The sequence below is a fragment of the Dermacentor silvarum genome, chromosome 3 (assembly GCF_013339745.2).
Source record: "Dermacentor silvarum isolate Dsil-2018 chromosome 3, BIME_Dsil_1.4, whole genome shotgun sequence".
Taxonomy (NCBI): domain Eukaryota; kingdom Metazoa; phylum Arthropoda; class Arachnida; order Ixodida; family Ixodidae; genus Dermacentor; species Dermacentor silvarum.
In genome coordinates this window covers 234163353-234179160 of record NC_051156.1, presented here as the reverse complement: position 1 = coordinate 234179160, position 15808 = coordinate 234163353, and the positions used below count along the sequence as shown (strand labels likewise).

The following is a 15808-nucleotide window of genomic DNA, read 5'->3' as shown; positions in this document are numbered from 1 at the left end:
AGAGGGAGAGAGATATAACAGTTTCGTTGTTTTTTTTTTTTTTGCTTGTGTGATACACACAGCATATCTTGACATCTTCTACAAGCCTACACTGGCCTTGCTTGTGCACGAAGACAATATGTATTTCAGAACTAATCAATGGTAGTAAAAATAAAAAAAGTAATGAAGAGAAAAGAAGATGAAGACGACCTCAAGAAAGAAAGCTCGCAATTAAAAACTCAAAAAATAATATGCGACAGTTACAACAATGAAGTGTTGCATGAAAACTATTAAAAAGGGGAGGGTAAGGAGTGAAGTTTATGAAGAAAAACTATGCTGCTGTATAAATTTCCGAACGGATGAAAAAAAAGATTATGAAAAATATATGCAAGGAAAGAAAAATAGAAAAAAGAAAAAAAGAAAAAAGAAAGAAAAAAAAAAGAAAGAAAAATATATGCAAGGAATAAAATAAAGAGAAACAAGGGTAGGTTAGAAACAACAGTAAGTGAGAGAACATTTTTTTTTTTCTTCTTTTTTTGAGCGAAAAATAAATATCACAGTAAAGTTAACAATTCCACTAGCTGCTTACCAAGAGGGGCAAGTGGCCAATGGCGCCAATACTGTCACCAGTCACTGCAGGGGGAAAAATTAAAAATAAGAGACAGCCAATCAGCCACTAGTAAACTGTGAACACCAACATATGCAAGGCAGTACAGAAAACCATACATCTAACAATGCAAAGAAGAATAATTCAAAAGCCTGCTTACAATTGAGGAATGATCCCGACAGGTGGAGCACCCTTAGTGCCCTCAGGTTCTGGTTGCATAAGGAGAAAAAATAAAAAGAGGCAGCAGCTAAAAATATTACTATTTTTCTGTAGGTGCTTTGGGCAGAAAGGCACCACAAACACAATTAGACAAAGTGTAAGCTGTGCAGAAAGTGAAATATTTATGACCACCCTAGCAAAATTAAACATTTATTACAGTGCACAGACACCTAAAATGACACATCTTAAATGAGAATGAGGTGTGTATATATCAGACTTGTACACGTTACAGAAAAAAAAGTAACCAATTACAATCATTGTACTATTTACTCGATTCAAACTCGCCTCCGAATCTAATGCACACCCAATTTTCTCGGGTTTAAGAGAGAGAGAGAAAGCAAGGAGAGGAAAGGAAGAGACGTAAATCAGATGAGTGTCCGGTATGCTACCCTACACTGGGGTGAGGGAAAGGGGCAACAGAAACAGGAAAAGAGAAACAGAGTGAACACTGTGCGACCAAAGTCAAGTCCCATAGCTGGTGATGTGCGTTGAAGACATCTGGGATGACCCAAGGGCCAGTGGTCGTTGTGCGAATGAGAAGCTGCGGGTGGGCCATGGGGCTTATTCAAGTTCAAGGGGAGTGTACTCGGGTTTAAAGGGGTCCTGAACCACCCCTCGGGCTTGGTGAAAAAACACAGTCCGCGGATAGCATGCGCTGCTGTGAACATCTCAGCCCAATTTTGCAATAGTGTGTGGTGCGTGGAGCTCGCAAGCGAAGTTCACAGTCACTTTTTCTCAAACGTGCCTACTCCTCACTCTTTTCGGGCTGCTTTATTTCGTAATATAGCAGATTCCCATATGGGGCAGCTATTGGTCAATCGCCAACATCAATCAAGAAGAGTGTTCTGATCAGTGCGCTTCTTCCTACTGTTACTGTGTATATTTATTGACATAGTTTCATAAACAAGCTGAAGTAAGCAAAAATGTGCTTTCAAATTTTGATAATTACGTACTTCCGTCTGGTCATGCACAGCGCATTCTAAGCTATCCGGCACTAGGCGCACTTTGTCAACATCGCAGATCATTTTGAAATGAGGCGTGCGCGGGCTTGCACTTTGCGCATGTCGGAGTTCGCTTTCAAGATACGGCCATGTGATGCAGCGGCCGCGCCGTATCGGCTATGTGCCGGCCGCTTGTTGCAACGCACTGGTCACTTGTTGCAATGTACAAGCTGGCTGCACTGCTAAATTTATGTGACCGCCACATTCAAACGCAACGTAAGATGCAGGGAAATTACAGATTGGCGACGTATCAAGGGGAACTTATTACATGGAAGTCAATGTAGGATTTAGGTCAGGACGCGTAGTAGCCGGGAAAACGCAACAGTGAGGAAGGTATCAACGGGGTTCCACTATTAGGAATTTTCGCTGGTAAAAATGAATTCATTCTTTCTTGATTTTGTGTATGTTTTGATGATACGAATTTTGGGTGATACGAACATTTCACGTAACCCCGTGAGATTCGTATCACCAAGGTTCTACTTGTAGCATGCCCTGTACATTTGCTATCAGCAAAAAATTGTCAATTTTGCCCGAAGGTCAAAGCAGTGACTGCGATAGCAAGCTGTAGCGTTGCGCTTGAACTCCTCGGACGATGTTCTAACTAGTATATGCGGGTCTGACTAACTGCTCAGTCAGTGACAAGGAACATCTGTATGAAAAGAAATGGCAAATAAGGGCATCTGACTGCACCTGGCACAGCAGAAGCAGGTCGTGGTCCGATATCTGGAGGCAGTCGCTCAGCGTCAGCTCCGACAGGAAGCAGCACTTGGTGGCTATCTTGGAGAGCCCCGTAGCTGTCAAGCCTGAACAGCCACGAAGCACGAGACGACGCAACCGAACTCCTGCCATGTGGAAACACTGCATGCGGCAGAGACAGGAATGCACGTAATTTCCCTTAGAATGCAGCAGCCATATCCTTGACGCGTCTCGGCACCAAGTCACACGAAATCTTACAACAGTACACAACAGTGTGGTATACAGTAAAAGCTCGATGATACGATCACGGCTAATACGAATTTCCGGATGATACGAATTTTTCTGTGGTCCCGGCCGAGCCCCATTACTTTGCAACGTGCTAGAGAACGGTTGTTACGAATAGATTTTCAGCCTGCGTCGGTTGATATGAATAAACGCCGCCCCACCGACGGCCGCGAAAGAGAACAGCGCGCAGTCACGCGCTTTCTCTCCTTCTCTTTTGGTGCGGAGGCGCGGCGCCGGACAGCGCGGACTCCGCGACTAGGCGCGAAGAGTTTGAAGCGGTGGCGCTTCAAGAAATAAATACTTTTTACGTACACGTGCCTGAGTGAGTTCACCTCTGACTCTTTAATTTAGCTACAGTCGAATCTCGTTAATTCGAACACGCTTATTTCGAACATACCGCGCACCGACAATGCTCTTGGCAGCGCGCCAAATAACGTGGCGGCGCCTCCGACCGGCATTGCTCCGATACCGCCATAGAGCAAAAGCTCAGGAGAGACCCCTCAATGCCGCGCACGATGGAACGGGGAAAAAAAAAAAAAAAAAAAAGAACCCGCGACGGAAATTTCCCCCTCTCTCAAATTGCAAGGTCGCCGTTTCTGCATCGCGCCGGAACAAGCGTATACGTGCCGACTAGAGTGTTCTAGACAACCGTATTCCAGCACACACTAGTGCCTACGTCTCAGCCACGCGGATAAAATGGCAGTGAACCCTTCTCCTCTATTTTCTAGTCACATGTTGACCTTGCACGCTGCGGCAGCAGCGCAGAGGGAAGCAGCGGCGGAGGCAAAGTCGGGCCAACGAAACTGCCACGCCCGCAAACGCTCACTTCCCGATAACAGCAGAAAACGAAACTTCAGGGGGCGGCTAAAATAAGCTGGCGCCAGCACGGCGGCGGGCGCGCACGGAGATGTGCGCACGGAGCCGAAGGTGAGAGAGCTACGAGGGAGTTGAGAGGGAGGGCGAGGGGAGCCACCGAAGCGGCGGAGTTGACGCGGCCAAATCCGCTTCCCTGCCGCCCTCCTCCCTCACCTTCGACGGTCTCCGCGCGCACCCGTGTGCCGGCGCCACCCGCTTGCTCCCTGAAGCTTCGTTTTCTGTCGTTATCGGGAAGCAACCGTTAGCCGGCGTGGGCAGTTTCGTGGCCAGCGCTTGCTATGCGCTTGCGTGCCGCGATATTTCACGACTCGCACCGTTCGTGCATCGTGCTATGGTGCACGAATACTTCAAAAATATGTCCTTTTAATTCGAACAAATTTTCGGGTCCCTTCGAGTTCGAATTACGGAGATTCGACAGTAGTTTTAATTGTGTTTCGATGATACGAATTTCGGCTAATACGAATATTTTTCGTGACCCCGTGAGATTCGTATCATCGAGCTTTTACTGTACCAATCTTTGGGAGAACTCCAATGCTGCATTTGCTGTTTCGTTCCCTGATTTGCCTTGCAGCATTAAATTTCATCAATCAAGCAGTAATGCATAGTGAACTCGCATATGAACCTTTCTATACCAGCTGCACACCTCAGACTTGGTGAAATCCTGCTTTTGTCATGCCTTCAATGTTCCAAAAGCTATTGTGAGCACCCCTAAATGTGAATACAATAACACTTCAATAAATTGATCTCAGTTTATAATAACAAAATATGGCGGTCATGACATGTTTCTGGCTCCTGCATCTGCTTCTAATGTTGACTGCTTCAAGCAGTTGCAGTACCTACTGTACGATTCTAACGCGCCTCCCAATATAATGCGCACTCAGCTTTAGCAGGTTTAAAGAAAGAAAATAAAAGTGCAGCTGAATGTAAGCTGCGCCCAATTTATTTAAAAAACATGCCCCTCACTCACTTTCGTAATCAGAAAAAAACGAGATGTGCAGACTTTACTTTCACCGAAGGCAAGTGTTTTTTAAAATGAGTTTTCATAATGTAGGCGGCATGTTGGCGTTGCCATTTACACTATACTCGCCACAGATACAAAGCACATACGAGTGGTATTCTCAAGCAATCACTTTCGGAAATACTACTAGTACTATCACTTTCGCAAGATTTTATCAGACTCTGCATCGGACATCTTGAAGTATGCGGCTGAGAGCGTTCTTGGCACTGTGCAGAGATAGTGAGCTTGGCACAGCACCAGAAACGCCGGCAGCTGTATATGCCGACGCATCCGGCACCAAGTCGATAAAAGTGATAGTATCTCAGAACATAACTGATTGAGAATACCGCTACAGATCGTAGTCAAGCACAAAATTAACTCGTAACCACCTTCACAAATACGTTCTCTGTTACCTTCTTGTGATGACTATGACGCTTTGTCTGACGGCTCTGACAGCAGATTATTGCCAATGCCGTGAACACGGTTTTGGCTTTATATCCCATTGTAACGTGCAGCCAATTTTCGGACTTATTTTCTCTGAAAAAAGTGCATGTTAGATTTGTGTACCGTATTTTCGCGCACATAACGCGGACCAAAAATGTTTAAAATTTAACAGTAAAATTGTGGTGTGGGTTATACATATGCAAATTTCGTCTTGAGGTGTGGCTTCACGGCAGTGCGTGCTGCGCTGCCGTGAAGCCACAGCTTCCCCCTCTCCCCACGTCTGCATGTTCAAACTCCCTTCTCCTCCTCTTTACGAGTCGCCATTTAGCATTCAGTAAGCGAATAGTGCATGCAACGCCAGCAAACTCGTACATCATCTGTTCCCGCGGCGCTGCCTTAGTTCATGCGAAGCGCTTCACGATACGGTGGAGAGCCATTTCACCGTGGTGATTTTCGGCTTTGTCACATTTGCTCCGTCGCCGTTGCCCATGCATGAACTGCTCCGTACGCGCTGTCATTCTCTGTCGCGTGAATGCCAGGTGTGAAGTGATCCGACTCACGTCACATGTTAAGAGACTAGTTCGACCACAATCAAGTCCATCATTTGAATCCAGCTTTATCAGCATCACCAAAGAAGGGGAGGTAATGAGCCACTGGCTGAAGATACAGCGCAGATGAGTCATGAATCGGCGAATGGAGACTGTTCTTGCAATGAATTTGAGCGTTGTTGTACGCAGTTGTTTCCGCGGGTTACACGCGCGGCGGCTTTCTTCTTTTTTTTCCCCAGGTTGTTGTTATTGGGGTTGCGGGTTATACGCCATGGCAAGTTATATGCAGAAAAATATGGTAAATACAGTAAATGCATGGCCTTTTAGATCAGACTCCGAAAGAGCTGTCACTGGGACTGAAATTTAAGTAAGCGCTTGATTCCACGATGTGGGTGCTGATAACCTGTACAGCTGACGGTGCCCATTGATTGTAGGTGTTTCCGTCTGCTACAAAGAAGCAAGTCAGAGCATCATCATCATCGTCAGAATAAAGATGGTACTTCTGCTTTTCCGCTTCTGGCCTTTTCTATGTAAATGCTACCTGCGTCGCATGTTTTGTCGTGTTGTCATGTTTTCTCCACTGCTGGTGCGTTGTGTGCGTACGATTTCTGCTCTATGAAAAATCTCAGCCACGTGCATATTTCCGATAGTGTACGAACGAAGACAGCAACAAAGAGTGACAAACCAGGCCGACTAGGCTTCGTCGACTACTTGAAGATGGAAGCGGATGTACAGGCATCGTACACTTTCACGTAAGACAAAGTCACTGACAATGTGCAAGTAGGCGATGGCAATGACGATAATTAGCACAATCATGTGCCCACTTTAGCAATAGTTATTGAGTCCCTGAACATCGTCCACAGCTTCACTGAGTGTAGCAGTGGCGCCTGCGAGACACTGCGCATGATTAGCAGGCTAGAGATCGTGACCTTTGGTGGAGCAAACTACCGTATCAAGCAATCCTGCATTATTTACAAGTAATTGACCTACAAGTGATTACGAGTAGTCATGCTACGAGGAAAATAAGCATGACAAGCTTGTGTTGCGCAGTTCTGCCATTTTTCTTTCTAAATTCCTTTTCTCAGTTAATTCGAAAGTACTACGTTTAATTTCAAGGTTTCTTGCAATCCAGCTGAGTTCGAATTACCGAGGTTTTACTATAATGTAAGTTTCTTACCTGACCAGATAGCTTGTGCAATTCAGTCAAGTCCAAATGTTCTAAATATTTGCACAGATGAAGAAGCCACCAAAGCCTGAAAAAAAAGACATTTAAATTATACTGAACATGTTTACATAAAATAAGATATGCACAGCAACACTACATACACACAAACAAGAAAAGAATCCCAGGTCATATTGCTACACGCGTGTGGTATTTGATTGTTTGACCGAGGCGCCCGCGCGCCTCGGTCAAACAATCAAATACCACACGCGTGTAGCAATATCAATAAAATTAGTATGAATTAATGGACAAGCAACAGAAGCTTGTGTCACTGTTTTCAAAACTGTTGGCACAACATTACAAACACAAGAGGTACAGCACAACAAGCGCACTGCGTATGCGCAGAAACACTAATGCAGGGCATACTCAGGGACTCACCCTTTCTCCCCGACGTCGCTACACCTTTTCAGCAAAACAGTCTGAAAAAGGTAACAAACGACAAGGTACCGCATTAGCTCAATAAGCCTTGCAGAAAGACAGGACAAAATTACAGTATCAATTTAACTACAATGTATCCAAACTCTGTGCAGCTCAGACTATAGTCATTCAAATGTTATGCAACCGCGACTGCAATGTGCGGGGATACTACTCATCATCCAGCAAAATAAACCATGAAAATATTACGGTTTCAACACAAACCACAGCTATTTTTAAAACTATGTTCTTGCATAAAGCAATGTGTATTTATGTAAGACCACTCGTACATAGACCAAGGCTTGCATATGAAGCATATTATGCAGTAGATGTTTAGAAAGTTCTGTGCATTTGTGCCCTTACGACATTTTCTCTTGCTTCATTACAAGCACATGCCCTGTCCCATGCATGTTACACATTCTCCCTGTGGTATCAAGAGGCTGCCTTTCTTTTTTTTTTACGCAACTTTATTATGCAACTTTTTAACGCAAATTTTGAGAGTGGTTGAGGTTGCCGCAATCAATAATAAAACACAAAAAAATCTTTCATTCTATATGAAGCATGGTTAAAACATAACCCAAAGTGCAACTGCCAATCTGTCATAAACAAAAAAATATTGTACCGCACTGAATCATTCACCAACCTTGAGCTTTGGGCACTTTTGGGCGAGCTGCTGGACAGACACATTGGTCAGCTGCACACCAGACGCATCCAGGTACTCCAGGTTAGGGCACAGCATGCCTGCAGGGTCCGCATCACAAGTTAGCCTAGCAATAGTTAAGTATACACTACAACAGACAGCTTACTCTGTCTTCCCAATAATTTTCATGCAAGAACTTGCACTGTATTCGTAATTGCGCTACAGGTTTGATGCTAATTCTCGGTTTTCAAAGCACTAAGCTTGGCTGCCAGCACTTTATTGATGTGAAAGGGTAATCCTGGTACACCATGTCAGGAGTCTCAAAATAAGTGGCTCGCCGAACCTTATACGAAGCCTGCATGGCTCTCTCAAGCTTTCAGCCATGTCATGATATATCTATGCTGCCCGAGGCTTAGCCACTTGCTCCTGCTTCTTAAAGGCCCCACAATGTGGGCCGAATGCAGCTGTAGTGTATGTGCGGTCCGACACCACATAAGAGTTTGAGACACCTGCATTTAATGACAGTCCACAAGTGAGCTTCTTTCACCCCCTCATATGCACAGAAACAGTAAATTTACATATTGTAGAAGCTAAAAAAGTAGTGTACTGCTGAAAGAAGGACCTACGTTGGCCTAGACTGCAATACTTGTATATCACGCTGCACGCGTCTGTATAGTGTGACGACGCGTATAGCACACGTCATCACACTGCACATTTGCCCTATATGTGGTTCCAAACAGGCCTCGAAGGAAAGCCCGCACATTGCACCTTTTAAGGGGGACGCGGCTTTCGTATCGCGAAAAATGACCAAAAAATCAATTTTTTGAAAAGCATATATTCCGTTTCTATAACTCTTTTTTTATCTGATTCCGAAATATGAACGCTGAAAACCGCGTAGAAGTGCTCAAAAAAATTTTTGTATCAGCCAACGTCGCAAAAAAATTCAGCGGAAATCGCGAAAAAACGGCGTTTTTCGAGCCGCGATATCTCCGCAACGGCGCAACCGAGCGCCGCCATTTTGCCCTTGTTGGAAAGCGCATTTCTCCGTCTTTAAATTTGCCGCTCTGCCATCTCCTCCATTCAAAAGCAAGCGCACAAAAAGCAAATGATTCAAGGCCGTTCCGAGGCCTCCGATTGGCCACGGCCGTCACGTGGCCAATTGGAGCTTCGCCATTGGTCTCGTTGGCGCTGCGCGTCTTCTGCTACCGCGCCGCCAGGCCTGCCGCGCCTCTCGGCGTGCGGTGTTCGTCTGTATGTGCGGTGTATATATATAAAAAAAAAGCTTTTCTGAAGAAGCTTTCATCTGATATCGCCCGTGACTCGCGCGTCTGACAATCGCCTCGCCATCTCCGTGAGCACGTACGGAGCGTAGTTTCGGCAGCGGACTCCACAAGTGATAAGCGCCTCTTGGCATCTCAGCTCGTCAGGATCGCCAGTACTTGCGGAATGTAGCTGACTTGTGTTGTGATATGCGCCTCTGGACATATCCTGAGGAGCGTAGTTTCGGAAGCTGGTTTGTGTTGTGATACGCTACTCTAGACATACGGCTCGACGCATTCATCAGTAGCGCTTGCGGGGCGTAGTTTCGGAAGTTGACCATGGGTCGGCGACCGCTGAAGTACAAGACGGCTCATGTTTACGGCACTCGTAAGCGAAAATCGCCGACGGTGAAAAAGACTGCTTCAAGGTCGCCTGGCAGTACTGTGCAGCATAGCAAAGAAGTCACAGACGCTTAGCCGAGGACTCCACACGCGGCCAGGATGCGTACGCGTGCCGATGATGCCATGCAGGAGCCGCCGCCGAGCACTTCACATGCGGCCGGAATGCCTACTTGTGTCGACAATGTTGAGGAGTCGCTCTCTGGCACTTCATTCGCGGGCGAAACATCTCCTGCGAGCAGCACGAGATGTTTGTCACGAGAGTTGAGCTTGTCGTGCCGCGTTCCACATCGTCGGATGCATCCACCGATCGCGCCTCGGATGTTTCTGGTTCTCGTCTCGGCACTTCGCACGATGTTGCTACGCCGTCCACAAGTACGGGCGGCACCGTTCAGGCACGCCTGGAGCCGCATTTTGTATCGGTCGAAGCATCCCGAGAGGTCGCCGTGAAAGTGCAAGCAAAACTAAGTTCGTTGTCTGCGACCGCGCGGAAAATGGAACTGACAGGTGAAGGTGCTTGCCAGTACGGAAGAAGCGGGGGAGTTTCTTATCGTTCAAATGACAGCCCTGAACGCGCTTCTCGGCAAAGATGAGTGCCAGCAGTGCTCCCAGCCGGGACTTTCAGTTCAGCTGGGAACAAGACCTGGATTAGCAGCGCAAATGATACTGACGTGCGCGTTTTGCGGCGGTGTCGCGAAGGAGTGGTTGTCACCGCGAAAGGAAGGTCGCAAAATTTTCGATGTAAATATGAGAGCTGTACAGGCTGTTTTCATAATTGACCATTCATAATTGACCAGAAATCGGCGAGACCGATTTCTGGTCAATAATGAATGTCTCACATAGATGGTTGCATCATAAAACATTTCAAAAACATCTGAAGGCTGAGTTTGAGTTTGAAAGCCTTTTTCTCAAAACGACTTTTCTTGCTTCCTGCTTTGCTTGTTCCACTGATTTCTTTGTGACCACTAGGTCTATTTCAGTTCCGTTTTTTTCCCTGTATTCCTGGATGTACTGTCCAGGGCATGACACTCTTGCTTTTCCAGTTTTACTTTACTACAATTAACGATTCGACTACTTGCTCACAGCCTAAAGGCCTGTGGTATAGTCACCTCCTAAAAAATGAGAACTAAAAAAAAATGCATTGAAAATAAAAAAATCTAAGAGTGTCACGACCTCAACCATTCATCTTAGAATGCACAGTGCTTTGAACAAGTGTTCTATCGTATTTTATAAGTGACTCAGGCTTGGAACAAGGCCACAAGGAGAAAAATATTGTACATAAAAAAGTTCTAAAGATATCTTTATGAAATTTATACAGTAGTATCATAAAAACATTGCTGATAAGTCTGCCAATTTTCATAAAAATCCACACAGAAATAAGAAAGTTGGTATCGAAAGCCACGTCCCCCCTTAAGAAAAATTACCTAGAATCTCCTCGGGGAGTTATCTGAATGATGCGTAAGCATTTCGTAGTAACGATGTGGTGTTGAGTGCTTACACTCAACACTGCTGGTAATCCTAGCACTGCTCAGTGGCTGTGGTCGTCTTGGCGCCATTACGGTAAATGTGACAGGTCTGTGGCCGCACGAACTGCTGCGGAAGGTGGCGCAACGTGCACTGATGAGGCAAGCAAACTACTGCAGGTGGCGACGCACTGATGGCATTCTGATCCGAAGCCCGGCTGCTCCACATTTATGGCTTACTAAAGGTGTGCCTAGTGCGTGCCTGATTGCACACGTCACTTGGTCACAGAGACGCGTTCAGAGTCGTGCCACCACTTGTGCATTCGTTGTCGTCTTCTTCCACAACTGGCGAAAACATTGCTGCTGGCTCTATCTTGAAAGAGATTGCCTGACGCGAAGGACGGACGGACACTTGGACAGTTTTCTCGTTGGGTAACCATAGAAATGCTTACGAATCAAAAAGAAGAAGAAAAAAAAAACTTTGCGGGTCATTCGCTCAGGAGGAAAGCTTTGAGTATGAAAGAAAGCATCCATACCTGGCCTGACAACGACGACAAGAACTACAACAACGACAACGGTGACAAAAACAACACAATCTGCACTTTTAGGATGGCCATCTCGGGCATGTTGCGGCAAACATTACTAAAATATTCCATAACAATGCGCTCTGTGTGCCACTATGGCCTCTGAATTTTTCCTACGATAACATGATATCATTCAACTAGAGGTGCTCACCCCTAATGCAGCAGGAAGTCACCTTAAAAGCTATCAAAGCAATGATCTGTCAACTTTGCATATATTTTTTTTTTACTTTACAGCCCTTCAAAGGCCAACTGCAATGAAGGCTTTGGCCACACACTGTAAAAAAAAAAAAAAAAAAAAAAAAAAAAAAAAAAAAAAAAAAAAAAAACTAATTTCTGTATGTGTAGACACAAAAATAGCATCAGTGCAAAAATGAACAGCTGAAATAAGAGCGGATGCATTGCGAAAAACTTGCAAAGATCGGCGTTGTTGATATCGAAACTCAAAGAAATGCCGTGGAAATGACATAGAACCCACCACGTTGAGAACCAGTGCCACCTGGGTGCATAAGCATACAAACAGCAAGATCAGCATGCATGCAAATTTCTGGGATCGGCATTGTATTCGTTTACTACCAAATACTAGTGTTGTCTGCTAAGGCACCATTTAAAGGTTCTTGATTAAAACATTAAGCTAATTACCAGCCTCACAGCTTTGACAAAGTGACTTCAATAGTGCGTACCACTCATTCATGAGCAATATAGCCAAATTGAAATTTGCTTGTAGTTGGTCTTTAAAAACCAGACAACAGTGCCGGGCAGCGACGCCGGAGACCCTTCCGGACGGAAGCTCACCCCTGGCTCTGTGCGACTGCTCTTCTGGATGTTGAGCTTCTTCTTGGGGCCCTTGCGCTCGACACGCCGTGCCTCTGCGCTGTTGTCCGCTGCTGTGATGAGCTTCTGCAGGTCTTGCGTCTTCTTCTCACGCTCCTTCTTGCGTAGCTCGATCTTGCGCAACTCTCCCAGCAGCGTCTGCTCTTCTTCAACCTGCGGAAATTACAGAAAAGAATGAGTCAGTCTAGCAGAGAGGGAGACACTGGAGAGAAACAATAACCCCCACATTCTCAAAAGATCGTGGACTCGAAGCTCGCCACCAAGTCGAGCACAGCGCCGCCTCTCAACTGACAGAGACACTAAACTTCTCAAGAACTGCTGTGGATGATCCTGAAACACTGTGAGCATTTCTGTTAAATGGTGGTGCTGCTGTCTACTTCCTTGAGTTGAGGTGGAGTGGAGAGAGAGATAAAACTTTATTGTGTCCATGATTGGGTCCAAGGGTGGCGGGGGTTGGAGGCCTAAGACCCAGTCCCCCCCTTCCTCAGACGACGGCCAGTCCTTGCTTTCTGGTGGCGTCTTTGGCCATCCATTAATTCCGTGATAATAGGTTCACTGTTGAAAAGTAAACGAAGGTCAAAGTTTGCTTTAATTCTGTGCTGAAACGGCTGTGAGGGTGTGTCAGTGTTGTGACGTTACAGATTTCGAAGTATATTTCTGTATTTGGGCATTTCGGCTTAGTAATTAAATGTTCTTGAAGCTTCCCCAGTTCAGTTGCTGGCTCTTTAGAATGCAATGTAGCCCATCGTTACCATTAAAGAAATTGCTAGGTCCGAGCAGATGCCGTCAAGGTCCTCGACTTGATCGCAGTGAGCTCGTGTGAGAACTTCAAGGCGATGCCACTGGCTTGTGTTTTGTTCTTGTGTGTTTTCTAGCTTACCAAGCCTCTTTTCAATGTAAGTGCCTTTATTGGTACCGAGGAAGGGCATTCTACGAATACATCTCAAATTATTTTTCTCTTTAGCCCCCTTTAAAACACAGCAATTTTTCCATAACACTGTCGTCGAAATAAATTGCAAAAAGAGAAAGGATATACTGCGAGCTTGTGTCCGTAGCCTTTCTAGCATGAGCAGCAGCACTAGAAAGGCTACGGACACAAGGACGCTTAAAACTTTCGTGACCGCGCCTATTCCCGTCGACAGTATTTTCTCGATAGTACAAGTTTGAATTTTGGCGCATCTCCGAGCGCTTTGGACAGCTAGCGCCATCGAGCGGGTTAAAGAGAGACTATTTTATCAGTTTCGGCTTTGTGTTTCTCTTTTTCACTGCGCGGGGATTTTTAAAGCACCTGCATAGTCGGGGTGACGAGCGCTCGTCGTTTGGCGTCTACGTCGCGCGCATGTGCACCACGGAAAGGGCGAGTTTCGACGGTTTCCGACGCATCTGGGCTCGAATTTGCAGATGATTGTAGCAGCACAGACTCGGAAGACGACTTCAATTCGTCGGACTTCAGTACGGACGACGAAAGTGTGGCAAACCGCCCCAGAACATCGACGGGTATCCGCCGTTGAGTTTTGCTTTCTTCTCGGACCGTGTTATCGCTGCCGCGCATCGACGTAAGGATTTCTGGCGTGTTCTAAAGGTCACAGTTCTTATCTGCAAGATGTAAACGTCGTTCAGACAGGATCATTTGCCGGCGGTCGCGCAGAGAGTTGAGTTTTGTCCACGAAGACGGCCGGGAGTGCACCTTGGAATCGCGCTTCGGAGTGCTGTGTGTACCCGTGTGCCTCAAGAACTTTTGTAGATACAGAGCTTATATTTGCAGGCTGATTTCATATATCCCTTTTCTTGAAAATGTATATTTCGAATTTCTAAAATATTTTTTTTGTGCAAAGCAGCATTGATGTATTTATCGATCTTTCTCGTTTTTGATGCGATTTTTTTGTTTTGAGAATTTTTTTCGTAGTATTTTTAATAAATATGCTGTTTGAAATTAATACCGTTGGAAAGATAATTTCTTCTTCTACAATTTGATACCATACACTTCAACATGAATAATTTTCTGTGGGAGGAAAAAAAATAATAGCCAGACTACCCAAAAACTACCGATTTTCCCGCGGTCACGAAAGTGTTAACTGATGCCATGTTCTCATGTCCGCTGTCGTTCTTGCCCTCATGTTTTCGTTTGTAAAACCGACCAGCCTACCAACTCGTGCTGAGAAATGACAACAGCGCCTCTCTTAATGTATTTGAGTAAGTCCGGTAGAAATTTCAGAAACTATGGAGAAATGTGCAAGTCGGTCAATCAAGTCTCCCAGCAGCAGCATGTTTTTTACATGCTGCATTACTAATTAACTACTGTGAATGACCCAAATTAAAAACAAAAAAATAAGAAGAAAGAAGCCGTGCAAATAATTTGCACTTTGGTCACAACACACATTTGCTGCTTAATCATTTTTCAAATTTTAACATCGTTTAATTATTTAAATTCTATTAGAAACACCACTTTTAATTCTCATACAATGCTCATCTTGCAAATCTACAAACAGGCCAGTTATGGTCAGCAGCCAGCAGATTTTCGACTTCCCTCTCGTAAAACCAAAGATTAAAGTAAAAAAAAAAAAAAAAAGCCAAGAGATTCTATTTTTCAAAAGCTTCCTCAAGAGGTGCAACCGACAAGCTCCAAGATTGAAAATAAAACACATGCCAAATGCTTCTTAAGCAAAATTTGCTGCTGAATACAGTGAAACACTGCCTGATCAAGTGCTCACGTCGAGAAACATTTGTAAAGTCCTCCACCCATGGCAAGCGCCTGTGTTTAAATGTCACTCGAATTAACTTACATAAGCACCAAGCTGAGTGCTTCCTAAATAAAGAAAACGGCAGAGCACAATGAAATGATGCTAGATCAAGCATCAATTAACAGCCCATTCACTCGAATTACATCTACATTAGAATCTCTCATCCCTAGCAAGCCTTTGTGTTTACACTTCACTTAAATTATTTTCCTTCATTTATTAGAGAATGTTTCTTGAGACCTCTAGAAGTTTCCTTAGGTCAAGTTTGTTGTCTCTTCACAAAAAAACACACACATCAGGACTGACCAACAGTACACGTGGCCCGCATATGCATCGGTACTAACAATGTGCTTCCATGCATGGTGCAGGATGAGAAACATTAGGACAAGGAAACTCCCGACAGGGAATGTGTAAATCATTGACTGGATAATGCCATGTCAACAAAAACATAGAGTGTAGAGCACAAACTGATGCATCTTGTGACGAAAACTAAGTTTATAGCAGCGAGTTCCGTCGTTCGAGCGAAGTGACACATGGGTCAGTTCTCTTTTCAGCAACCAGATGACGCCACTGTGTAGCATGCTCCCCATTGCCCTAGATGTTCAC

General features: G+C 45.1%; 1 protein-coding gene across 1 annotated transcript in view; it reads right to left on the bottom strand.

Moving 5' to 3' along the window:
• LOC119446876 (F-box/LRR-repeat protein 2) overlaps window positions 1-15808 on the bottom strand; it is a 402862-nt gene that overhangs the window by 12414 nt on the left and 374640 nt on the right. The window contains exons 2-7 of the mRNA XM_037711456.2: window positions 7932-8029; window positions 7253-7293; window positions 6830-6905; window positions 2497-2664; window positions 747-795; window positions 569-612 (exon numbers count right to left, since the gene is read on the bottom strand). Of these exons, the coding sequence (XP_037567384.1) occupies window positions 569-612; window positions 747-795; window positions 2497-2664; window positions 6830-6905; window positions 7253-7293; window positions 7932-8027 (474 nt within the window). The 5' untranslated portion in view covers window positions 8028-8029. The remainder of the gene's footprint in view (window positions 1-568; window positions 613-746; window positions 796-2496; window positions 2665-6829; window positions 6906-7252; window positions 7294-7931; window positions 8030-15808) is intronic.